The 26,903-nt window shown below is 38.1% G+C and overlaps 1 protein-coding gene across 1 annotated transcript in view; it reads left to right on the top strand.

The window, feature by feature from the left end:
* Nucleotides 1-8,592: 8,592 nt before the first annotated feature.
* Nucleotides 8,593-26,903, top strand: part of LOC308088849 (myosin-4-like) — a gene marked incomplete at its 3' end in the record, with an annotated part of 60,215 nt that continues 41,904 nt past the window's right edge. The window contains exons 1-10 of the mRNA XM_080433436.1: nt 8,593-8,612; nt 11,277-11,318; nt 11,444-11,896; nt 12,145-12,301; nt 12,399-12,426; nt 12,524-12,632; nt 12,771-12,863; nt 12,951-13,014; nt 13,233-13,331; nt 13,416-13,519. Coding sequence (XP_080289562.1) covers nt 11,786-11,896; nt 12,145-12,301; nt 12,399-12,426; nt 12,524-12,632; nt 12,771-12,863; nt 12,951-13,014; nt 13,233-13,331; nt 13,416-13,519 — 765 coding nt within the window. The 5' untranslated portion in view covers nt 8,593-8,612; nt 11,277-11,318; nt 11,444-11,785. The remainder of the gene's footprint in view (nt 8,613-11,276; nt 11,319-11,443; nt 11,897-12,144; nt 12,302-12,398; nt 12,427-12,523; nt 12,633-12,770; nt 12,864-12,950; nt 13,015-13,232; nt 13,332-13,415; nt 13,520-26,903) is intronic.

The following is a 26,903-nucleotide window of genomic DNA, read 5'->3' as shown; positions in this document are numbered from 1 at the left end:
ATGAAAATGTTTTGAGAACCAACAGCTCGTAAACAACATCAGACAATAAAGTTTAACTGACCTGGGACTTGTTTTCATAGACCCGTGGTTGCAACACTGGAGCTAACATATGTACCTGACCTTTGCCCAGACAGAGTTTCTAGGTAAAGAGCAGTGTGTGGTGGTTCAAGGAAGGCAGGGGGGCTTTCATAGCAGCAGGGGGGCTTTTTCATAGAAGCTAGACACTTGTTTCCTCACATCTGTCCCTCTGATTAACCACAACAATAACGCAACAGCGTCGCCATGCACGCAAGTGCGACACAAATATACCACCATGCAAACTGTTAGGAAATACCCAAAGTCTAATGAGCTTTTAATAAAGGTGCAGAAGCATTTGAGGGACATTATATGCATGCATGATTCTTACATACTGTACATGCAAATAATACATTGCATACATTTGCATGCAATAACACAACAATGTTGCCATGTAGTGCACTGTGACACAAATATAACACCATGCAAACTGATAGGATATAACAAAAGTATAATGTGCTTTCAATAAAGGTGCAGAAGCATTTGAGGGACATTATAGGCATGCATGATTCTTACATACTGTACATGCAAATACACATTATACAGTGCATATACATGTGCAAGCAATAACACAACCAGTGTTGCCATGCATGCACTGTGACACAAATATAATACAAATATATATAAACAAATATAACACCATGCAGACTGACAGGCTGGTGGACGGAAAACCTTTTTTTTCTTCATTATAATGCTCGTAAGAGTACCCCCGCCCCCACGCCACCTGCATAGTACTGCAATGTTGACCACAAGTATTTCCTGAACCTTCTGCTGTGTGTGTGTGTGTGTGTGTGTGTGTGTGTGTGTGTGTGTGTGTGTGTGTGTGTGTGTGTGTGTGTGTGTGTGTGTGTGTGTGTGTGTGGTGTGACCTAATAACTAGTCTGCTAAGCGCACACCTTTTTGATCTTATAAAACAAACCTGTAACAGGATGCAGCATTCACTCAAAAAGGCAAAAGAAAAGAAAAGAAAGAAAGAAAGAAACTCTCATAAAACTCTTAGAACTATGACTAAAACACTTGATGCATTTTTAAGTTATTTTATGGAGAGCTATGGGATGCAACAGAGAGAGATTGATCCTTCTGACCATCTGCTTCCAGTCATACTGAACATATTGATCATGAAAGATGGATATTGATTACTTTCATCTTTCACTTTCACCTGCGTAATATTGCAAAAGTTAGGCACATTCTGTCTCAAAGAATACTTTTATAATTTGGCTATTAAAAAGATTGCAGATATACAAGCTCACAGCTTGTAGATCTGCTATTTTTCAAAAATATTGAACATTAGTGAACATTTTAACGCAAATCTTTGCTTCTGGGGGTCACTGGCACAACATATTTTCAGATGGGGGTCCGCGGCCAAATACTTCAATCAATTTGGGGGTCCTTGACATGAAAAAGCATGCAGCCACTCTCAGAGCTAGATATACTTCCCCTGCCTGAGTGCTGACGCTTTCATGTGAGGCCTGTGAGTCCACAAGGTACAAAATTGTAGGATTTTACTTTAAACCAGAGGAAGAGGGGTCAACATCAAGGCCATGTTTACATTAATCTCTCAGGACAGATTCTGCTAACAGCACCACTGCCTTAAACATGTGTTGTTGTTGTTAGTGGGAACAAACACAGATCGAAGCACCCGGGAGGAAGTGGACTATGAAAGGCCCCGAACGGAGTGGCTTGGAGCGGAAGGGGGTCCTCGCTACGAGTTCGATCCTACCTTTTGTGTTACAGTAATTAAACCTAGCATCCCTAAAGTATAAAATAAAATTCAAACAATTTCAAACATGTTCAAAATAGCGTAAATAGCCAATCTACAAGCCGACAACGTGTCGCTGGTCATCATAGGCTCATCATCATCCTATGAGTCTACATATCTACTCCCTCGGGTCCTCTGTGATTTGCAGGCCGAGTTTGAAGTCAATCGGTCCCATAGATCGGTTCTTGAGGTACGTGAAATACTGACACACACACACACACACACACACACACACACACACACACACACACACACACACACACACACACACACACACACACACACACACACACTTAGGCCTACAGAACATTGTACACACATACATGATAGGCCTACAGAAGATACACACATGCATACATACAGATAGACAGAGATTTAGCACATACACATTTATAGTAGGATTATTATTCTCCTTTATTTAACGAGATGGCTATCTCTTTTGAATAGCACAATTGTGTTAGTGTGCCTGCGTTCCTGCGCGCATGGCAAGTGTGTGTGTGTGTGTGTGTGTGTGTGTGTGTGTGTGTGTGTGTGTGTGTGTGTGTGTGTGTGTGTGTGTGTGTGTGTGTGTGTGTGTGTGTGTGTGTGTGTCAGTTGGAATCAGTAGGCGTTTTGTGGTCAGGTTGTCACTTGCTCCTCTCAACTCACCGCAGCATTAGCATTAACTCACACACACACACACACACACACACACAGGAAAATACAGTACAAGCTGTGCCTTACAGTATACGCAACTGAAATGATTGTCAACCTTTGGAATTTCTAAAAAGTTTGATATGCATTAGGCCACGGTCCCCCATTTGATACCATTTATTAAATCTTTGGGACCCCAAATTCTGTCCCGTAAGGGTCTATTTGGTTCCATGTGTACGCTTTCAGTGTTACAGATCTCTAAGGGTCTATTTGGTTCCATGTGTACGCTCTCAGTGTTACAGATCTCTAAGGGTCCATTTGGTTCCATGTGTACGCTCTCAGCGTTACAGATCTGTAAGGGTCCATTTGGTTCCATGTGTACGCTCTCAGTGTTACAGATCTCTAAGGGTCCATTTGGTTCCATGTGTACGCTCTCAGAGTTACAGACCTGTAAGCCACCAAAGGGACCCCTACTAAAAATGTGCGGAAAATAATGAATACATATAACGCCAGAGTGCTGGTAAAAAGCATAGGAAGAAGTTTAAAACATATCTAGTCCCGCCCCTACCCGCTCCTATCATTTTATTTCTCTCTCTGTTTATGTATTTTACTGCATGTTTTGATTGATTGATTGAATACTTTATTAGTCAGAAATGTAAACAGCACGAGGTACATTCAGACTTTAAGGCTAAAAGGATAACACAACAAAGTCCTGGGGACTTTCCATTGTGGTCCTTATTAATGAATATCCATATTATGTGCTCAAACAAACAAACACATGAAATGAAATGTAAAATGTATTTTAAATCTAGCATGCTATAGCATAACAGAATACTTGAGTAAGGTTTGCACAGTGGTGTAAAGTAACTAAGTACATTTACTCAAGTACTGTACCATTTTATGGTATTTAGGCTACTGGAATATTTCCAATTTTATATACTTTTACTTCTACTCCACTATATCTCAGAGGCAAATATTGTACTTTTACTCCACTACAATTATTTGAAAACTTTAGTCACTTGTTACTTTGTAGATTTTGATTATTATTACAAAACATACATTAACCACTTCAGCCCTATTTAAACTCTACAAGCTCACAATACTTTGCGATGCGACGCATTGTGAGCTTGTAGATCTGAAATTTTCAAAAGATTTTTATACAATTTAAAACTTATGAAATGGGACATTCTGCATAATGAGTGCTTTTACTTTCCTACTTTAAGTATATTTCGATACGAATACTTTTGTACTTTTACTCAAGTGAACTTTGATTACCCAGACTTTTACTTGTAACAGAGCATTTCAACATTGCAGTACTGATACTTTTACTTAAGTAAGAAATGTGAGTACTTTTTCCACCACTGGGTTTGCGTGAGACCAACTGTTAACCATAAGGTTGGGGGCTGTGACTATGTGACCATGCGTAGGGGAAAACCCAGGGCTTTATTGTATAACCTCAGCCAGTCACTTCCTCCCCATCTCCCCATGCAGGGGAGGACACAGCGCTGTACTTTCTCACCCTGCCTACACTCACTCACTCACTCACTCACTCACTCACCTAAGATAAGGATAAGGATAATTCCTTTTAACATGTCGTTCATGAAAGTCCTTGCGGTCTTGTTTCCAATGAGAACCTGTGAGCAATTGGGGTTAAGAGTCTTGCTCAGGGACAAATTTCATATCATCGGCGCATATTCTGGGATAGCCTGGAATCGAACCTGGGGCAACCAGGGCCAGCCTGGTTCCCTAGGCGGGCTCACTAACCACTCAGCTATGGCCGCCCCTTAAGACCAAATAAGGAACAGTCGGACACACCATCACAACACCATGGATGTTTCCAACTGTTACTTTAAACAAAAAGAGTTATACTTTGTCGTAAACAGCAAAAATAGCCAATTTACAGTAAAAGCTCACAACACGTTGCAATGCATTGTGAGCTTGTAGATATGCTATTTTTGGTATATTTTGAATAACAGGAAAAATACAAACTTTTTATGAATTTTGACAAATTTTGTGAATTTGTCAATATGTGTCCCTCTACAGACAGACAGACAGACAGACAGACAGACAGACAGACGATACTGGATAGATAGATAAACTGATATGATACTAGTTAGATCCTTGCCCACCCTATTGCAGCCGGCTAAGACCGGCCCTGCTCATGATGAACATGTTGCATGAGCCACTGTATGAGCCACAACCGCACATTACAATTTCAGTTAATTGTAATGTGTAATGTGAAATTGTAACAGATGTATCATCTCAGATGTATCACACATAAACACATAAACACAATGCTTTTTGAAGGATTTATTTGTACAGAATTAGCAGGCCGCCGTGCCAATGTTATAATCATTATAGTATATATTGATAAAGAAAGATATTGGTTAACTGCTACTTGTAGGTAGTAGGAGGTTTTTGTGCTCCTGCAGTCAATGTCAAAGTTAGGCACGCCTGGGTCCTGTGTATTAAATTCATCGAGACATTTAAAGACAATATATATATATATATATATATACAATATAAACACAATAAAGCTTACACTTTACTAAGACCAGTTACAAATTGCAGACAGGTGCTCTGTTCTTCGGTTTTGAAGGAAGGTAACTAAGGAGTCACACTTTTTGATGTCTGTTGGTAGGGCATTCCACATTTCAACCCCATGTTTGTGCCGAATCTGGGTTGAACGTCTTTAACGTTATTGAAGTAGTTTGACAGGTATATGGGTGTCTCTGTGGTCTTGAGTATCTTGTAGACCAGGCCCATTGCAAGTTGCTGTACTCTGTCCTCTACCCTGAGCCATCCCACCCTATAATGAGCAGGGGTTAGGTGAGTTCTAGGTGTGAGGTCCTGACCAGTTTGTTTTGAGAGAAAAACACATACAATGCAAACTATTATTTAAATAATCATAACTTAATTAATAAAAATGAATGAACAAAATGAAATTCCAATCTGGCCTTAACCATATCACTAGGATAAAAATAAAATAATACACAATCAATCATTTCAATCTGTACAACATAACATCAATTATTCTGTCCACTCATGATTCGGTGTCTTTAACCTCGGATCATGTCTGTAGCTATGCGGCACTATGTAAGGAGTCATTTTAAAAATGAATAGCTGTGTCTAATAATAGTCTGACTATGAATAGCTAACATCTCTAAAACATTTATATGACTATGAAGGAGAGATGCAGTCTCTCTCACCACCAAATGGAACTCTGAACTCCTCTGCAATGGGTCCATGTCAACCATCTCAGCATGCCTTATATTACGTGTTCATTGCATGCTATGCAGAAAAGTTAAAGTAGGATTTGCCTTTCATTCTTTCATTCCTGTTGTAGCCATAAAAAAAATCTATCTATTAAATCTATTAATAAACTTGTAAAATTATACTTCCAACACTCACATGATAATGTGTGTTAGTGCTTACATAGTGGTTTATGTCCATGTCAGTGGCAATTGGCAGGGTGGTGGGTGCTGGGTTTCTTCATTTGGTCATTACAGCTTGTCTTTTCAGATACATTATTTGGAATATGTTAATATTCAGTGAGGGAAGTAAATAAGTAAATACTCAAATACTGTACTTGAGTATAATTTTGAGTTCCATTGTATGCTACTTCATACTTCCACTCCACTCATTTTGAGCATGACACTTCACTAAATATGACAGCTTTAGTTACTTTTTTTATGTTTTTGTAGTCAGGTTCACAGTTCAAATGTCGCATTCGTGAGCCAATAATTTGATGACAAATGATTGGCTTAGGAATGCGAGAAAAACAAATATTATGGCGCTGGGTTAATAGGTTAAGTAGGGGCACTGTCACTTAATCCTTGACTGGCCAATAAAAAAAGTGTCTCACCCAACGTTATTTCCATTCCTTGTACTCATCACATTACATTTCACCATAAATACAGACTCTGCCATGTATAATTGCAAAGGCACGCAAGCACACACACACACACACACACACACACACACACACACACACACACACACACACACACACACACACACACACACCTTTGACGACTGAGAAAGGCCAAGTGAAATCCTGACCTTTTATAGCGCCACAGACAGACTTTTGCAAAACATTTTTTTTGATATTACGCCTACAGATATTGTCCAAACATCACGCACATTACAAACATCGGTACACATTATCTCTATAGTCATGTGATCAAGACGGATCTGTCTGATTTTTTTTTTTTTTTTTCCTGACTGGCTAAGATTGACATCTAAAGTACTTGTGGTTCGTTTTGAACAAAATGCCTCAAATCATGAACACAGTGTGCAAATGCCGTGAAACATTCCCACTAGGCCGAGGAAGAAATGCCACCCTTTTCACATTGGCTGTTATAGCGGCACCAGCACGCCGATTTTTTTACAAAATGCCTCAAATCATGAATGCGGCGTCCGATTGCCGTGAAAGGTCGAGGAAGAAATGGCACCATTTTCACATTTTCACTATTATAGGGCCACCAGGAGGCCACAATAACCTACCTGACCTGGTCTCCGAGGAGCACTTTTTCTAGTTATTATTATTAGTAGTAGTATTTATTGAGTCCCATTGAGATAAAATATATATTTTACATGGGAGCCCTGTCTGGGGAGCAGCAGTAAAAAAAGGTTGCAACTGACACGACATCGTGTGTATATAATCTGATAAGATTTTCCTGTAGTGTGTGAGGCAACCAGATTTCCAAATACTTATTAATTTTTAAAACTCCTGTCTGGGCCAGCTTAAAGGAGTAGTTCAGCCACATTTTTTTTTTCTATCAATTGCTCACCCCATAAAATCATGGAGAATTAGTTTTTGACGCATTCCTGAACCATTGAATATTTATAATTATTTAAAGTAAATAGGAGGCCAATCTTAACAAGAGCAATACTATATTTGAATTATTTGCTTATAACCTGGTCAGTAGGCTTCCCAGTGATTACACTGAGAAATGTTTTGGAGTTTATACTTTTTATAATATATAGTTTTGCCTTGGCCTCCTATTTACTTAAATTAATTAAATATTGGAATATTGGATCAGAGTTTTTTGGGTTAACTACCCCTTGGCGCTAGGGCTCAGTCACTTTTCACCTTTTTAGGGGCCCAGCTAGTTCTGTGCTCAGCCCTGACTATAGTCTATTCCTTAAACCCACTAGATTTGGGCTTTTAGCTACTTTGTGTCTGCTTGATTTGATAGGCAAGCTGTGACAACAAACTTGGACCAGCTGTGTGAGAGAAGAGAGAAGCTGTGTGTGCAATTATCCAGGGCAGAGTCTGTTAATGAATGTATTTATTTTTAAATGTAATGGAGAAATATGATGAGTAGTGATGAGGAGGAATGGAAATAACGTTAGGTGAGACACTTTTTTATGGGCCGGTTAAGGATTAAGTGACAGTGGCCTTACTTAACCTGTTACGCCAGTGCCATACTATTTGTCAAGCCAATAATTTGTCATGAAATTATTGGCTCAGGAATGCGGCGAAAACAAACAAAATGCCATGAATTCAAGGCTTCATAGGGTGTGTAAGTGTAACTGATAGAAAATAAGTAATTTCTTGGGTGAACTACTCTTTTAACACTCATAAACATTTGAACTGTGAACCTGACTATAAAAACATCAAAACCCCCATAAAGTAACTAAAGCTGTCAAATGTTGTGAAGTGTCCTCCTCAAAATGAGTGGAGTGCAAGTATGAAGTAGCATACAATGGAAATGACAATTCAAAATCATACTCAAGTACAGTATTTGAGTATTTACTTATTTACTTTCCTCACTGAATATTAACAAGTTCCAAATAATGTATCTGAAAAGACATGCTGTAATGACCACATTAATAAACCCAGCACCCACCATCCTGCCAATTACACTATTTTTATACCATTGCCACTGACATGGACACAAACCACTATGTAAGCACTAAGCACTACCAAGTATCATGTGAGTGTTGGAAGTATAATTTTACAAGTTTATTAATAGGTTTAATAGATAGATTTTTTTATGGCTACAACAGGAATGAAAGGACCTTGAAAGGCAAATCCTACTTTTACTTTCTGCGTAGCATGCAATGAACACCTAATATAAGGCATGCTGAGATGGTTGACCTGGACCCATTGCAGAGGAGTTCAGAGTTCTATTTGTTGGTGAGTGAGACTTCATCTCTCCTTCATAGTCAATTAGTCATATAAATGTTTTAGAGGTGTTAGCTATTCATAGTCATATTCATTTATTAGACACAGCTATTCATATTTAAAATGACTCTGTACATAGTGCCACATAGCTACAGACATGATCCGAGGTTACAGATGCCGAATCATGAGACGAGAGAATAATTTATGTTGTATTAGGGGCTTACATAGCTGAGTGGTTAGTGAGCCCGCCTAGGGAGCCAGAGGCCCTGGTTGCCCCAGGTACGATTCCAGGCTAGGCCAGCAAATGAGTCGATGAAATGAAATTTGTCCCTGAGCAAGACTCTTAACCCCTAATTGCTCACAGGCCCTCATTGTAAACAAGACCGCAAGGACTTTCATGAACGGACCTGTTAAAGGAATTATCCTTATCCTTAGTACAGATTTAAATGATTGATTGTGTATTATTGTATTTATATCCTAGTGATATGGTTTAGGCCAGATTGGAAATTAATTTTGTTCATTCATTTTTATTTAGACATTTCAATTATGTTATGATTATTCAAATAATAATTTGCATTGTATGTGTTTTACCAGATACTTTCTTACTCTTAATAATTATTTGGAAGAGTACTTTTACATCTACTAGAGTTATTATTTTAAAGTAACATCATTTTTTATTTGAGTACAGTTTGGCTAGTCTGCCCACTTACGAATGTAACCTTAATTTTGGCGAGAGAGTATGTTCTACCCCCTGTCCGTCCGTGTGTCCTATCGTGGCCCGGTCGCTGCGAAACTGTGCACACACACTCCCTGGATGCCAATTCAAATTTTTCACATGGGCCATTTTTCACATTCTGTCTCCAAAAATCATCATTAGACCGCCTGCAACTGGTCCAGAATGCTGCTGCCAGGTTACTGACCAGGTCCAGGAGATCCTGTCATATCACACCCGTCCTGGCCTCTTTGCACTGGCTCCCAGTACATTTTAGAATGCATTTTAAGATTCTTGTAATCACACACAGAACCCTCCATGGCCAGGCACCTCCATATTTATGTGACCTGCTCCAACCTTATGTACCCAGAAGGTCTCTGAGATCCTCATCTCAAGCCCTGCTGGTTGTTCCTCCCACAAAACTAAAAACTAAAGGTGATCGAGCCTTTGTTAGTTTTGCACCCAGGCTATGGAATGATCTACCCTTCCACCTAAAATCTGTGGCCTCTGTGGACCTTTTTAAAAAACTTTTAAAGACTCACCTATTCAAACAGGCCTTTACATAGCCTTTATGATTACCAATCTTTGTGAGTTTTACCGGCTGACTGGTTAAATGCTGATTGTTTTATTTTGTCTTTTTATTTTTTACTGATATGTTCTGCTTTTATTGCTGTGAAGCACTTTGTGACTCTGATGTCTGTGAAAGGCGCTCTACAAATAAAATGTACTTACTTACTGTCATAGCGCCACCAGGAGGCCGATTTGTGCAAAACCCATTTTTCCCCATTACTCCTACAGCTTTTATCCAAACGTCATGCAAATTGGTACACAGTATCTCTATAGTCATGTGATCAACCCGGATCTGTCATTGGCTAAGGTTAGCTTCCAAAGTTTTCAGGATTGGTCCGTTTTGAACAAACTGCCTCAAATCATGAACACAGCTTGCCATTTCCATAATATTTCACACGCACATTCCCACTAGGCAGAGGAAGAAATGACACTTGCGCTATAACAGGCCAATTTGCATTTTTAACTACAGTATAACTGCACCGATCTGCGTGAAACTTTGCACACACACTACCTAGAGGTCAAGGAAAAACATCTGCACTGCATTTTTCACATCTGCTTTTTTACAGCGCCACCAGGAGGCCGACTTATGTAAAATACATTTGTGGATATTATTCCTTCAGATTCTGTCCAAAAATCACGCAAATCGGTACACAGTATCTCTATAGTCATGTCATCAAGACAGATGTGTCCGATATTTCATATTCCATCCTAATTGGCTAACATTGGCTTCCAAAGTTTGCAGGAAAGGTCCGTTTTGAACAAAATGCCTGTACGCAGTGTGCGATTTAAGTGAAATTTCGCACGCACATTCCCACTAGGCCGAGGAACAAATGCCACCCTTTTCACATTGGTCTGTTATAGCGCCACCAGCAGGTCTAATTTCACCAAAAAAATTTTGGGAACAAAATGCCTCAAATCATGAATGCAGTGTCCGATTGCCGTGAAAGGCCTAATAACAAATGGCACCCTTTTCACATTGGCCTATTATAGCGCCACCAGGAGGCCACAATAACCTACCTGACCTGGCGGAGACTTGTGCTTCGAGGAGCACTACAATATATATATATTTTAAAAAAAAGAAAAGAAACATGGCTGTAATGACAAAAAGATGACTTGGGTGAAATTAGGAATAAGCAAATACCAAACAAACAAACGAAAAGAACTGAATGGGCAAGCATCATCTCATTTCAATGCATGCAATAATATTGAAGTGGATCACTGTTTTCAGATGTGGAACTTATGAGACATTTTTAATTGTCTCTCTTATGAAGTGGTGTGTGGCCAGAATGAACATTAGGATTCATATAATCTAATTTAATTCATGATTATAAATTGTATTCAATCATTCAACTCATGTTAATGTCCTCAAAATGATGTGTTTTTTTCACTCTTAGGGGTTGCACACAAGGTTCCACTGCTACTGGTAGAGGGGAAAAGTGAGTGTTCATAATTTTCTAATAAACCTAGAATAAGCTATAACCATATAAGAATAGTCCTACAATTATCTGCTCAGATCTCAAGTCCGCAAAGGCATCAACACCATCTATCTGTCTGTCTACAGAAAGCCGCCACCATGAGTACGGACGCAGAGATGGAGCAGTATGGCAAGGCCGCCATTTATCTCCGTAAGCCAGAGAAGGAGAGAATGGAGTCTCAAAGTGCGCCCTTTGATGCCAAAACGGCAGCATATGTGGCCGATAAGGCTGAGCTGTACCTCAAGTGTAAAATTATAAAGAAGGACGGTGCCAAAGTCACCGTGGAAACGCTCTTGGATAAGGCGATAGGTAGAGGTGTATCTAAAATCAAATAGTGGAACAGTACAACTGTTATCACAATACATTCTGAAGTTGTGCTTTTCTTTCTTTTTTAGGAAAGAACTGTGCCTGAGGCTGATGTCACCCCTATGAACCCTCCCAAGTATGACAAAATTGAGGACATGGCCATGATGACCCACCTCACTGAAGCCACCGTCCTGTATAACCTCAAAGAGCGTTATGCAGCATGGATGATCTATGTAAGGTTTTCCACATACTGAGAACAGTACAGTATTGCACCTGTCGATAGCAAAGAAAGAAAAATACAGAGTACAAGTTATATCATCAAATGAAAACCATAGTAAAACTCTTCTGAAGTTAACTTGCTCATCAGTTGATGCCACTTGCAACTCGTGCCTGTAATCCCAGCTCTAGTGATCCGTTGTCCCAGATATGTGGCATGCTCAGTGTTGTATGATGTTAAGGTTCTCTCTCTTCTCCCCTTCAGACCTACTCTGGCTTGTTTTGTGCAACTGTGAACCCCTACAAGTGGCTCCCAGTGTACGACCAGGAGGTTGTAAATGCCTACAGAGGCAAGAAGCGTATTGAAGCTCCACCCCACATCTTCTCTGTCTCTGACAACGCCTATCAGTTCATGCTGATGGGTACGTACTAGTCAGGAAAATGTAAAAAAAATATATAACTACAGTATAATGGTTTTGTGCTGTATCCGTGACTAAAAGTTTGCTTTACATTTTACAGATAAAGAGAACCAGTCTGTCCTGATCACGTAAGTTTCATCAAGGCCATCTACTAGGCATTAAAAAAGGAACATTGTGTACAAATTCACTAACTGCATTTCTCTGAATGTATGCATTTATAACCAGTGGAGAATCCGGTGCTGGAAAGACTGTGAACACCAAGCGTGTCATCCAGTACTTTGCTACAGCTAGTTCTGGTGGAGAAAAATGTGCGGCCGATAGCGGTAAAATCAAGGTAGGCTATATGTAGAGGTTTTTAACATTAACAAAAAAAAAAATGTTTTGATCATGAAGCATTTATATACAATATAGCAATTCAATAAAAAAATATTCTGACCAAATTTTAAATTGGGCGATGTCTAAAACATTTTAGGGGTCACTGGAGGATCAGATTATTGCAGCCAATCCCTTGCTGGAGTCCTATGGTAATGCCAAGACTATTAGGAATGACAACTCCTCTCGCTTTGTAAGTATAAATAATGACATTTTATGAGAAAACCTGCAATGATTCCACATTGTAGAGGGATGAAACAAATTGTGCTGTATCAAACAGGGTAAATTCATCAGAATCCATTTCGGCACAACGGGTAAACTGGCCAGTGCTGATATTGAGACATGTAAGTATGAAGTTCACAGACGAATTATGTACAGTATGCAATCATATCAAATTTTATTATTATTATTATTATTATTATTATTATTATTATTATTATTAATACACTTATTATTATTATTATTATTATTATTATTATTTTATAAGTTATGTACAACCCATATAAATGTTATTATTATTATTATCATTATAATTATTATGAGTTATGTACAACCCATAAAGATCTGCTGGAGAAGTCTAGAGTGACCTACCAGCTTTCTGCAGAGAGAGGTTACCACATCTTTTTCCAGATGATGACCAACCACAAACCTGAGATTATTGGTAAATGGAATTACTGTTGATGCAGTGAGTACATAAATGAATGAATAAAAACACATGTTCACCCTTTTTTTAATCCCTTTTAAGAAATGTGTCTGATCACCTCCAACCCCTACGACTTCCCATTGATCAGCATGGGTGTGATCGCTGTGGCCAGCATTGATGACAAAGCGGAGCTGGAAGCTACTGATGTTAGTGAACATATTTTAATCTTTCTAATACTCACTGTGCACTGCAGTCAGTTGCTCTGCAAAATGTATTTTATAAAGCAGTGGTTGACAAGCACTTTGGAATTGTAGCAGTTGAGGCATTACATTTAGTTTGACTCGGTTCCACAGATACATATTGTGATCTACAGTACATGTTTTCACATTCTTTACCTCTTTCTTAGATAATATTTGACAATTTGGCCAATGTTTCACAATTTGTATAGTATAGTTTGTTGATTACTTTGGACGCAGTAATGGTCTTATTTGTTTTATTTGAAATTATTTATTTTATAGGTCTTAAAAGGTCGGGGGATCTTAGTATAATTTGAAATTCAATTCCAATTCACTTTTTAAACAATTATTTTACTGATTTTCCTTTCAGAAACCAAATTAAATATTGCTCCATTTTTCAAATAGTCACTTCCAAATTAAACCTCAGATTATACTAAGATCCCCCGGCCTTTTGGAGTCAGGGCATCTTATTTATTATTTGTTTTTCAATTGGAATAAGCATCTGAAAAGTATATTTTACTGATTTTCGTTTCAGATCCTAAATAAAACATTGCTTCATTTTTAAACTTTTCTTGTCTCCCCTAAAATCTGGAAAATGGCCCATTTTTCTGATATTCTCATTAGTATTTTGGCTTTTTTTGATTTGGGACTGACACTGAAAAAAAGCTCTTAAAAAAGGTTTTTGGCGTTTTTTCATCCCAGACCAAAAATAAAATAATGGCTTTATTTTTCCAATTTTCTAGCCCACCAAAAAATCAGGAAAATGCTCCAATTTTTGATATTCTGATTAGTATTTTTGGCATGTTTTGATTTGGGACTGACACTGAAAAAAGCTCTTAAAAAACTTGTTTGCCATTTTTTTCATCCCAGACCAAAAATGTAATAATGGCTTCATTTTTTCAATTTTCTAGCCTACCAAAAAAATCAGGAAAATGCTCAATTGTTCTGATATTGTGGGTCGGGGGATCTTAGTATAATTTGAAATTCAATTCCGAATCACTTTTCAAATAATTATTTTACTGATTTTCCTTTCAGAAACCAAATTAAATATTGCTCCATTTTTCAAATAATCACTTCCAAATTAAACCTCAGATTATACTAAGATCCCCCGGGCTTTTGGTCGGGGGATCTTAGTATAATTTGAAATTCAATTCCGATTCACTTTTCAAATAATTATTTTACTGATTTTCCTTTCAGAAACCAAATTAAATATTGCTCCATTTTTCAAATAATCACTTCCAAATTAAACCTCAGATTATACTAAGATCCCAAGGTCAGTTGGGGGTATCTTAGTATAATCTGATATATTATATTCAATTCAAATTCACATCTGAAAAGTCTATTTTACTGATTTTCCTTTTAGAATCTAAATTAAACATTGCTTCATTTTTCCAATTTTCTAGCCCACAAAAAAATCAGGAAAATGCTCCATTTTTCTGATATTGTGCTTAGTATTTTGGCGTCTTTTGATTTGGGACTGACACTGAGAAAAGCTCAAAATAGGGTTTTTTTCAGTTTTTTCATCCCAGAATAAAAATCAAAGAATGTCTTCATTTTTTCAATTTTCTAGCCCACCCAAAAATCAGGAAAATGCTCCATTTTTCTGATATTCTGATTAGTATTTTGTCATCTTTTGATTTGGGACTGACAAAGGAAAACATCTTTATTTGTCTTTGTTTTTCAAAATGTCAGTCATCTTTTAATCTACATTTTTCATCAAAACAAAGATGTCACGTGACCACGTGTTACATCACATGGTCTTTGTCCTTCAAAGTAAAAGTTGTAGTCTAACATGTAAGCAATAGGATCTACAGACAGTCATTAACACCACATCTAATGACTGTATGATGTTGTTTTTAATGCCTTTTCTGTCTTTTTTTTTAGATCAAAGCTACGGCTCACAAAAGTATGTTGCAAGACTACCAAACCTTTCTGGGACATAAAACCGTAAATCCCTTACAACTATATACTTGTGGTGTGGAAGCTCCACCAGCAGGGGTCATTCACTTTCCCCTTGTGCCTCCCAACTTCACAGCACCTTAGTAGTTTTACTGAGGTGCTGTCAACCTAACAACCTTTTTGTTCTTCTATACAAATATTTTCTTTCACATCAGGATTTAAAGGACGAGTTCACCCATTTTCAACCTGTCTTCATATAATTGTTCCTCAATAATGCTCATGATAATATGGCACCCATCGAGAAAAAAATAATCGATGGGGAATCCAAGATAATAGAAACTACAGGCTTTCTATTCCTGTTAGCACGCTATAATGGAAACCATTGTTCTCGCGTTAATAAAAACAAATATATACAATTTTAAATATTGAAGGGAAAAAAATCCTTTCTGTTGAACTGATAATCGGCTGATTCTTTGACCAGATCCGAGATCCGCTATGAGAAGTAAGTAAAATCGATATGTAAGGCTTAGGCTGTGAAAACCAACTAGGCTGATGAGTTGTCTGATGCTTATCTAATGTCGCTCGGTTTCACTGATGAACTCCCTTAGCCATGATGTCACTCCTGATGAACTCCCTTAGGACTTTGATGTTTGTCCTGGACGTTTTGGTTATCTCCATATATGGAGTTCCAGTAGGGGTTCTCTGATGTCAGCGCTAGGTATGTTAGGTATCTCCATGATAATCGTCTAGGAGAGATTCTATGATGTGTTGGAGATTTCAGCTATTTAAACAACAGACAAATTGTGCAATGACATAATTTGTCGTGCGTCCGTCCATTGTATTGGTGAAATTAAGAGCAGACAAGACTGTTAAAATTAAGTGTATTTATTAATCAAGCAGTAAGTTAAAAGTTAGAGAAATGTACTTAACAGAGATCTCTGGGCTCACACTAGCTTTCCTTATCAGCAACAAATTGCATCGAGGTCACCTCACTAAGTCTGAGCCCTCTTATCTGTCCCTAGAGCCCCTATATACTGAAATGTGGGATGGTCTTCAGGTTGGTTCGCCACCTGACTCAGCATTTGTCTTCAAACAATGGGGGGGGGGGGGGGGGGGGATTTCTCTCCAACCTGCATCTTTCTAAGATTAGGGAAGGACAGAAAGGAACAGAAACCACAAATGCATACACATGTACAGACAGATGACCTCTCATCACTTCAACGGCCGGGCCATCTGACAGTTTTGTCTTCTTTATTGGGACAGCAATTAAACAATAGTAATTAAAGCAATCGCATATTCTTATAATACCAACTAGTATTAACTAAAGCTTTAAAGGGATATCAATTGCCATCAGATGTCAGACTTGGGGAGGTTAATTGTCTCCATCTATGGGAATCTCCATTTGGGAAGGTTGTGATCGAATAGGTCACTAAAGTCGGGACTGAATAGGTCATTCATCCCATTAGGTTTCTGGGCACCTTGCCATGATCCACCTTGCGGTGTTATCCATCTATGGCTAATGCTGGCAAGTATGCCCTGAACGTTCTTTATACTTTCACTGGTAGATGCGTTTCTGAAGTGTCCATAGCCCTCCTATGAGACACAGACTGAGAAGAAAAAAATCACACAATTTTAGCAGGAGCATTAGTGAGGATCTATGAAGATAGGTTGAAAATGGGTGAAGTCGTTCTTTAATGATCATTAGACTAATAACCCATTACCCATTATCAATAAGTAACCCACCTATATCCCAAACTCCCTCCCCAGTCAGAGTTCATAGTTTTATTGAATGTAGAATTATGTGCAGGATGTCATTTGTATATGTGAGGGAACTTAATTTACTGTCTTTCCCTAGGAAAGACAGTAAAAAGTAGGACTGACCGTGGGTAGCTACCTGGGATGTAAGTTGGGGCTTGATCAACCCCGGCTGGGTCACCTGGGCGAGGGTTCATGTTGCGAGACCCGAAACACCCTATGACCCCAGGCTACAACACTGATGATACATCCCAGGTGCATCCATGTGATGTATTCTTTAGTGTATGTACTTAATATCTCAACTGTTCTTGGCTAATATGACCCCAGGGAACAACTTAGGAACTGTGACTAATTCTCTATCCGGAATGAAATACCCGAAAATGACCACGCTCTTTTTTTAAATGACCATAACCGGTGCACTACTTCCAACATGGCTCTATCTGCTAAACCTTTGGAGCTACAGATTTACTGAGGTGTTCAAAATGTTCAGAATACTTATGATTAGGGAAACATACTAAAGTGTAAAATTTCTAATTTGATATTTGACAGAACAGCTAAAAGAAACGTATTACTGTCCAGGGCCATAAGGATATTTTTGCGCAAATCAATCTAAGAGCACCACATTTGTCCCAGATGTAACCCAGGGCATGCTCTAATGATTTAGCAAGAGCGCCCGAGCCAGCAACCTTCAGGGTCATCATAGTGGCTAAATCCAATATGACCACCACCTGACAAAGTTTTTGGCTATAATGTTTGAACCACATTTTCAGCTATGAATGCAAACTTGGTGTCTAAATCATGTTTTTTGACAATTAAAAACATGTTTGAATGCTTATCTTTATGATTTAATCTATCTAGAGGACACTAATTTGATTATCACAAATATGGCTACTATGTTCTGAAACAACCAATGTATCTTACGATGTAATTTCATTGAAACAAGAATGATTTAACAGTAGAACTAATTCCTATGATGATAGACCTACAGCTAGAGCTAATACAGTATGTTCAACAATGCTCAGCATAAAGTGTAATACTATATAGTATTACTATTCTATACACCATTGACTAGTATGATATCATACGGTACTAGTCACTAGCCACTGTCAGGATTCATCTACTCTGCTGTGGCCACCACGGCTCTTGCCGGCGTACAGTATATGATGATGATGACCATATACTCCAATCTTTGGACATGGAAAGTTGATCTTTTCAGGCTCCAAAGTAATGGTGACCAGAGTTTATTTGAGATACCTGCACTCCTTTTCCCATAGTCAGGGAAGGCTGATGTTGGTCAAATGGTAACCAGGTCCCTTGAGAACTTCCTCCCACCCAAGCTGCACTGATTCAGCATGTCCGAACCTGGGAACCTTACTGGACCCATCTCGCAGATGCCAGTAAAGCTTGTGCCATCCTCCTCCACTGTGGCTGCAAAAGTCATGTAGTGGACACAGCAAATGCTGCAAAACTGGAGTCTGCTGCATCTCGATATATAGATGTTGTGTGATTAGGACATTAAAAACAATCATCACCCGAGGAATCAAAAGGACTGAGCACATGCAACTGTGTGTGTGTGTGTGTGTGTGTGTGTGTGTGTGTGTGTGTGTGTGTGTGTGTGTGTGTGTGTGTGTGTGTGTGTGTGTGTGTGTGTGTGTGTGTGTGTGTGTGTGTGTGTGTGCGCGTGTGCGTGTGGTGCAGTATGTATCAGTTATCGCAGAGCTGTTCTGTTGTTGTAGTAACACCAAGACACATTCCTAGCAACGATTTGTTGTTTAGCAATTCACTTTTCAGATTCTAATTTGAACATATTGTTCAAATTCCATACACCTTTGACTATTATGATAGTATTCACTTTATGCTGAGCATTGATGTTATGGTTTGCTGACCAGCTGCTGCTGGAAGTGCCAACTGCACCCACTAAAGTTACAGGGGTGACCGGGCCTTTGCCGTGGCTGCCCCCTCTGGAATGACTTACCTTTACGCATCAAAGCAGCCCAGTCATCTTTACTAAAGACTAATTTTTTGTCCTTGGCATTCAGTAACAACTAAAGCAGCCTTACCTTCCTCTATTGGCGCTAATGTTTGTTTGTCTGTGCTTACTCATTGTTTACTATTGTCGGCTTACATTGCATTGTTTGCTTCCTGTTTTTTTTTTTTTTTTTTTTTGCTTTGTTTTGCTTTTTACCTGTACAGCACTTTGGTTGACCTGGTCATGTTAAATGTGCTATATAAATAAACCTTGATTTGATTTGATTTGATTTTTAAAAGGGCGTGGTCATTTTCGGGTATTTCGTCCCGAATAGAGAATTAGTCACAGTTCCTAAGTTGTTCCCTGGGGTCATATTAGCCAAGAACAGTTGAGATATTCTCTCCTAAATGAAGTGCACACATATCTTAGCCAGGTCCTAGAAAGTGAATGACCCCTGCTGGTGGAGCTTCCACACCACAAGTATATAGTTGTAAGGAGTTTACGGTTTTATGTCCCAGAAAGGTTTTAGTAGTCTTGCAACATACTTTTGTGAGATGTAGCTTTGATCTAAAAAAAATGACAGAAAATGCATTAAAAAACACATCATACAGTAATTACATGTGGTGTTAATGACTGTCTGTAGATCCTATTGATTACATGTTAGACTACAACTTTTACTTTGAAGGACAAAGACCATGTGCTTTGACCCATGGTCACATGGCTTCTTTGTTTTGATGAAAAAGGTAGACTAAAAGATGACTGACATTTTGAATAATAACCATTCCAGGCTTTTGGATTCCAGATGAATTAAGAAAAAAAAAGACAAATAAAGAGCTTTTTCCTTTGTCAGTCCAAAATCAAAAAATGCCAAAATACTAATCAGAATATCAGAAAAATGGAGCATTTTCCTGATTTTTTTGGTGGGCTAGAAAATTGGATAAATGAAGCCATTATTTGATTTTTGGTCTGGGATGAAAAAACGCCAAAACCTTTTTTAAGAGCTTTTTTTCAGTGTCAGTCCCAAATCAAAAAAAGCCAAAATACTAATGAGAATATCATAAAAATGGGCCATTTTACAGATTTTAAGGGAAAAAAGAAAAGTTTCAAAATGAAGCAATGTTTTATTTAGGATCTGAAACGAAAATCAGTAAAATATACTTTTCAGACGCTTATTCCAATTGAAAAACAAATAATAAATAAGATACCCTGACTCCAAAAGCCCGGGGGATCTTAGTATAATCTGAGGTTTAATTTGGAAGTGATTATTTGAAAAATGGAGCAATATTTAATTTGGTTTCTGAAAGGAAAATCAGTAAAATAATTATTTGAAAAGTGAATCGGAATTGAATTTCAAATTATACTAAGATCCCCCGACCATTGTGCTTAGTATTTTGGCGTCTTTTGATTTGGGACTGACACTGAGAAAAGCTCAAAATGTATATTTTTTCCATATTTTCATCCCAGAATAAAAATCAAATAATGGCTTCATTTATCCAATTTTCTAGCCCACAAAAAAATCAGGAAAATGCTCCATTTTTCTGATATTCTGATTAGTATTTTGGCATTTTTTGATTTGGGACTGACAAAGGAAAAAGCTCTTTATTTGTCTTTTGTCAAAATGTCAGTCATCTTTTAGTCTACCTTTTTCATCAAAACAAAGAAGCCATGTGACCATGGGTCAAAGCACATGGTCTTTGTCCTTCAAAGTAAAAGTTGTAGTCTAACATGTAATCAATAGGATCTACAGACAGTCATTAACACCACATGTAATGACTGTATGATGTGTTTTTTAATGCATTTTCTGTCATTTTTTTTTAGATCAAAGCTACATCTCACAAAAGTATGTTGCAAGACTACTAAAACCTTTCTGGGACATAAAACCGTAAACTCCTTACAACTATATACTTGTGGTGTGGAAGCTCCACCAGCAGGGGTCATTCACTTTCTAGGACCTGGCTAAGATATGTGTGCACTTCATTTAGGAGAGAATATCTCAACTGTTCTTGGCTAATATGACCCCAGGGAACAACTTAGGAACTGTGACTAATTCTCTATCCGGGACGAAATACCCGAAAATGACCACGCCCTTTTAAAAATCAAATAAAATCAAGGTTTATTTATATAGCACATTTAACATGACCAGGTCAACCAAAGTGCTGTACAAGTAAAAAGCAAAACAAAGCAAAAAAAAAAAAAAAAAAAAACAGGAAGCAAACAATGCAATGTAAGCCGACAATAGTAAACAATGAGTAAGCACAGACACACACACACACACACACACACACACACACACACACACACACACACACACACACACACACACACACACACACACACACACACACACACACAGTTGCATGTGCTCAGTCCTTTTGATTCCTCGGGTGATGATTGTTTTTAATGTCCTAATCACACAACATCTATATATCGAGATGCAGCAGACTCCAGTTTTGCAGCATTTGCTGTGTCCACTACATGACTTTTGCAGCCACAGTGGAGGAGGATGGCGCAAGCTTTACTGGCATCTGCGAGATGGGTCCAGTAAGGTTCCCAGGTTCGGACATGCTGAATCAGTGCAGCTTGGGTGGGAGGAAGTTCTCAAGGGACCTGGTTACCATTTGACCAACATCAGCCTTCCCTGACTATGGGAAAAGGAGTGCAGGTATCTCAAATAAACTCTGGTCACCCTTACTTTGGAGCCTGAAAATATCAACTTTCCATGTCCAAAGATTGGAGTATATGGTCATCATCATATACTGTACGCCGGCAAGAGCCGTGGTGGCCACAGCAGAGTAGATGAATCCTGACAGTGGCTAGTGACTAGTACCGTATGATATCATACTAGTCAATGGTGTATAGAATAGTAATACTATATAGTATTACACTTTATGCTGAGCATTGTTGAACATACTGTATTAGCTCTAGCTGTAGGCCTATCATCATAGGAATTAGTTCTACTGTTAAATCATTCTTGTTTCAATGAAATTACATCGTAAGATACATTGGTTGTTTCAGAACATAGTAGCCATATTTGTGATAATCAAATTAGTGTCCTCTAGATAGATTAAATCATAAAGATAAGCATTCAAACATGTTTTTAATTGTCAAAAAACATGATTTAGACACCAAGTTTGCATTCATAGCTGAAAATGTGGTTCAAACGTTATAGCCAAAAACTTTGTCAGGTGGCGGTCATATTGGATTTGGCCACTATGATGACCCTGAAGGTTGCTGGCTCGGGTGCTCTTGCTAAATCATTAGAGCATGCCCTGGGTTACATCTGGGACAAATGTGGTGCTCTTAGATTGATTTGCGCAAAAATATCCTTATGGCCCTGGACAGTAATACGTTTCTTTTAGCTGTTCTGTCAAATATCAAATTAGAAATTTTACACTTTACTATGTTTCCCTAATCATAAGTATTCTGAACATTTTGAGCACCTCAGTAAATCTGTAGCTCCAAAGGTTTAGCAGATAGAGCCATGTTGGAAGTAGTGCACCGGTTATGGTCTTTTAAAAAAAGAGCGTGGTCATTTTCGGGTATTTCATTCCAGATAGAGAATTAGTCACAGTTCCTAAGTTGTTCCCTGGGGTCATATTAGCCAAGAACAGTTGAGACATTCTCTCCTAAATTAAGTACATACAATAAAGAATACATCACATGGATGCACCTGGGATGTATCATCAGTGTTGTAGCCTGGGGTCATAGGGTGTTTCGGGTCTCGCAACATGAACCCTCGCCCAGGTGACCCAGCCGGGGTTGATCAAGCCCCAACTTACATCCCAGGTAGCTACCCACGGTCAGTCCTACTTTTTACTGTCTTTCCTAGGGAAAGACAGTAAATTAAGTTCCCTCACATATACAAATGACATCCTGCACATAATTCTACATTCAATAAAACTATGAACTCTGACTGGGGAGGGAGTTTGGGATATAGGTGGGTTACTTATTGATAATGGGTAATGGGTTATTAGTCTAATGATCATTAAAGAACGACTTCACCCATTTTCAACCTATCTTCATAGATCCTCAATAATGCTCCTGCTAAAATTGTGTGATTTTTTTCTTCTCAGTCTGTGTCTCATAGGAGGGCTATGGACACTTCAGAAACGCATCTACCAGTGAAAGTATAAAGAACGTTCAGGGCATACTTGCCAGCATTAGCCATAGATGGATAACACTGCAAGGTGGATCATGGCAAGGTGCCCAGAAACCTAATGGGATGAATGACCTATTCAGTCCCGACTTTAGTGACCTATTTGATCACAACCTTCCCAAATGGAGATTCCCATAGATGGAGACAATTAACCTCCCCAAGTCTGACATCTGATGGCAATTGATATCCCTTTAAAGCTTTAGTTAATACTAGTTGGTATTATAAGAATATGCGATTGCTTTAATTACTATTGTTTAATTGCTGTCCCAATAAAGAAGACAAAACTGTCAGATGGCCCGGCCGTTGAAGTGATGAGAGGTCATCTGTCTGTACATGTGTATGCATTTGTGGTTTCTGTTCCTTTCTGTCCTTCCCTAATCTTAGAAAGATGCAGGTTGGAGAGAAATGCCCCCCCCCCCCCCCCCCCATTGTTTGAAGACAAATGCTGAGTCAGGTGGCGAACCAACCTGAAGACCATCCCACATTTCAGTATATAGGGGCTCTAGGGACAGATAAGAGGGCTCAGACTTAGTGAGGTGACCTCGATGCAATTTGTTGCTGATAAGGAAAGCTAGTGTGAGCCCAGAGATCTCTGTTAAGTACATTTCTCTAACTTTTAACTTACTGCTTGATTAATAAATACACTTAATTTTAACAGTCTTGTCTGCTCTTAATTTAACCAATACAATGGACGGACGCACGACAAATTATGTCATTGCACAATTTGTCTGTTGTTTAAATAGCTGAAATCTCCAACACATCATAGAATCTCTCCTAGACGATTATCATGGAGATACCTAACATACCTAGCTCTGACATCAGAGAACCCCTACTGGAACTCCATATATGGAGATGACCAAAACGTCCAGGACAAACATCAAAGTCCTAAGGGAGTTCATCAGGACTGACATCATGGCTAAGGGAGTTCATCAGTGAGCCTGAGCGACATTAACTCTTAGATAAGCATCAGACAACTCATCAGCCTAGTTGGTTTTCACAGCCTAAGCCTTACATATCGATTTTACTTACTTCTCATAGCGGCTCTCGGATCTGGTCAAAGAATCAGCCGATTATCAGTTCAACAGAAAGGATTTTTTTCCCTTCAATATTTAAAATTGTATATATTTGTTTTTATTAACGCGAGAACAATGGTTTCCATTATAGCGGGCTAACAGGAATAGAAAGCCTGTAGTTTCTATTATCTTGGATTCCCCATCGAATTTTTTTTCGATGGGTGCCATATTATCATGAGCATTATTGAGGAACAATTATATGAAGACAGGTTGAAAATGGGTGAACTCGTCCTTTAAATCCTGATGTGAAAGAAAATATTTGTATAGAAGAACAAAAAGGTTGTTAGGTTGACAGCACCTCAGTAAAACTACTAAGGTGCTGTGAAGTTGGGAGGCACAAGGGGAAAGTGAATGACCCCTGCTGGTGGAGCTTCCACACCACAAGTACATAGTTGTAAGGGATTTACGGTTTTATGTCCCAGAAAGGTTTGGTATAGCATAGCTTTGATCAAAAAAAAAAGACAGAAAAGGCATTAAAAACAACATCATACAGTCATTAGATGTGGTGTTAATGACTGTCTGTAGATCCTATTGCTTACATGTTAGACTACAACTTTTACTTTGAAGGACAAAGACCATGTGATGTAACACGTGGTCACGTGTCATCTTTGTTTTGATGAAAAATGTAGATTAAAAGATGACTGACATTTTGAAAAACAAAGACAAATAAAGATGTTTTCCTTTGTCAGTCCCAAATCAAAAGATGACAAAATACTAATCAGAATATCAGAAAAATTGAGCCTTTTCCTGATTTTTGGGTAGGCTAGAAATTTGGAAAAATGAAGCCATTCTTTGATTTTTGTTCTGGGATAAAAAAATGGCAAAAGCCGTTTTTATGAGTTTTTTTCCAGTGTCAGTCCCAAATCAAAAGATGCCAAAATACTAAGCACAATATCAGAAAAATTTAGCATTTTCCTGATTTTTGGGTAGGCTAGAAATTTGGAAAATTGAAGCCATTCTTTGATTTTTGTTCTGGGAATGAAAAAATGGCAAAAGCCGTTTTTAAGAGCTTTTTTCAGTGTCAGTCCCAAATCAAAATATGCCAAAATACTAAGCACAATATCAGAAAAATGGAGCATTTTCCTGATTTTTGGGTGGGCTAGAAATTTGGAAAAAATGAAGACATTCTTTGATTTTTATTCTCGGATGAAAAAATTGAAAAAAACCCTATTTTCAGCTTTTCTCAGTGTCAGTCCCAAATCAAAAGACGCCAAAATACTAAGCACAATATCAGAAAAATGGAGCATTTTCCAGATTTTTTTGTGGGCTAGAAAATTGGAAAAATGAAGCAATGTTTAATTTAGATTCTAAAAGTAAAATCAGTAAAATAGACTTTTCAGATGTGAATTTGAATTGAATATCAGATTATACTAAGATACCCCCACACCCTAAGTGGTCGGGGGATCTTAGTATAATTTGAAATTCAATTCTAATTCACTTTTTAAACAATTATTTTACTGATTTTCCTTTCAGAAACCAAATTAAATATTGCTCCATTTTTCTAATAATCACTTCCAAATTAAACCTCAGATTATACTAAGATCCCCCGGGCTTTTGGGTCGGGGGATCTTAGTATAATTTGAAATTCAATTCCGATTCACTTTTCAAATAATTATTTTACTGATTTTCCTTTCAGAAACCAAATTAAATATTGCTCCATTTTTCAAATAATCACTTCCAAATTAAACCTCAGATTATACTAAGATCCCAAGGTCAGTTGGGGGTATCTTAGTATAATCTGATATATTATATTCAATTCAAATTCACATCTGAAAAGTCTATTTTACTGATTTTCCTTTTAGAATCTAAATTAAACATTGCTTCATTTTTCCAATTTTCTAGCCCACAAAAAAATCAGGAAAATGCTCCATTTTTCTGATATTGTGCTTAGTATTTTGGCGTCTTTTGATTTGGGACTGACACTGAGAAAAGCTCAAAATAGGGTTTTTTTCAGTTTTTTCATCCCAGAATAAAAATCAAAGAATGTCTTCATTTTTTCAATTTTCTAGCCCACCCAAAAATCAGGAAAATGCTCCATTTTTCTGATATTGTGCTTAGTATTTTGTCATCTTTTGATTTGGGACTGACAAAGGAAAACATCTTTATTTGTCTTTGTTTTTCAAAATGTCAGTCATCTTTTAATCTACATTTTTCATCAAAACAAAGATGTCACGTGACCACGTGTTACATCACATGGTCTTTGTCCTTCAAAGTAAAAGTTGTAGTCTAACATGTAAGCAATAGGATCTACAGACAGTCATTAACACCACATCTAATGACTGTATGATGTTGTTTTTAATGCCTTTTCTGTCTTTTTTTTTAGATCAAAGCTACGGCTCACAAAAGTATGTTGCAAGACTACCAAACCTTTCTGGGACATAAAACCGTAAATCCCTTACAACTATATACTTGTGGTGTGGAAGCTCCACCAGCAGGGGTCATTCACTTTCCCCTTGTGCCTCCCAACTTCACAGCACCTTAGTAGTTTTACTGAGGTGCTGT

This window comes from Gymnoscopelus braueri, assembly GCF_963280865.1.
Source record: "Gymnoscopelus braueri genome assembly, chromosome: 7".
In the NCBI taxonomy this organism is placed as follows: domain Eukaryota; kingdom Metazoa; phylum Chordata; class Actinopteri; order Myctophiformes; family Myctophidae; genus Gymnoscopelus; species Gymnoscopelus braueri.
The sequence above is the reverse complement of the archived record's forward strand: the minus strand, read 5'-3'. Positions and strand labels throughout refer to the sequence as shown.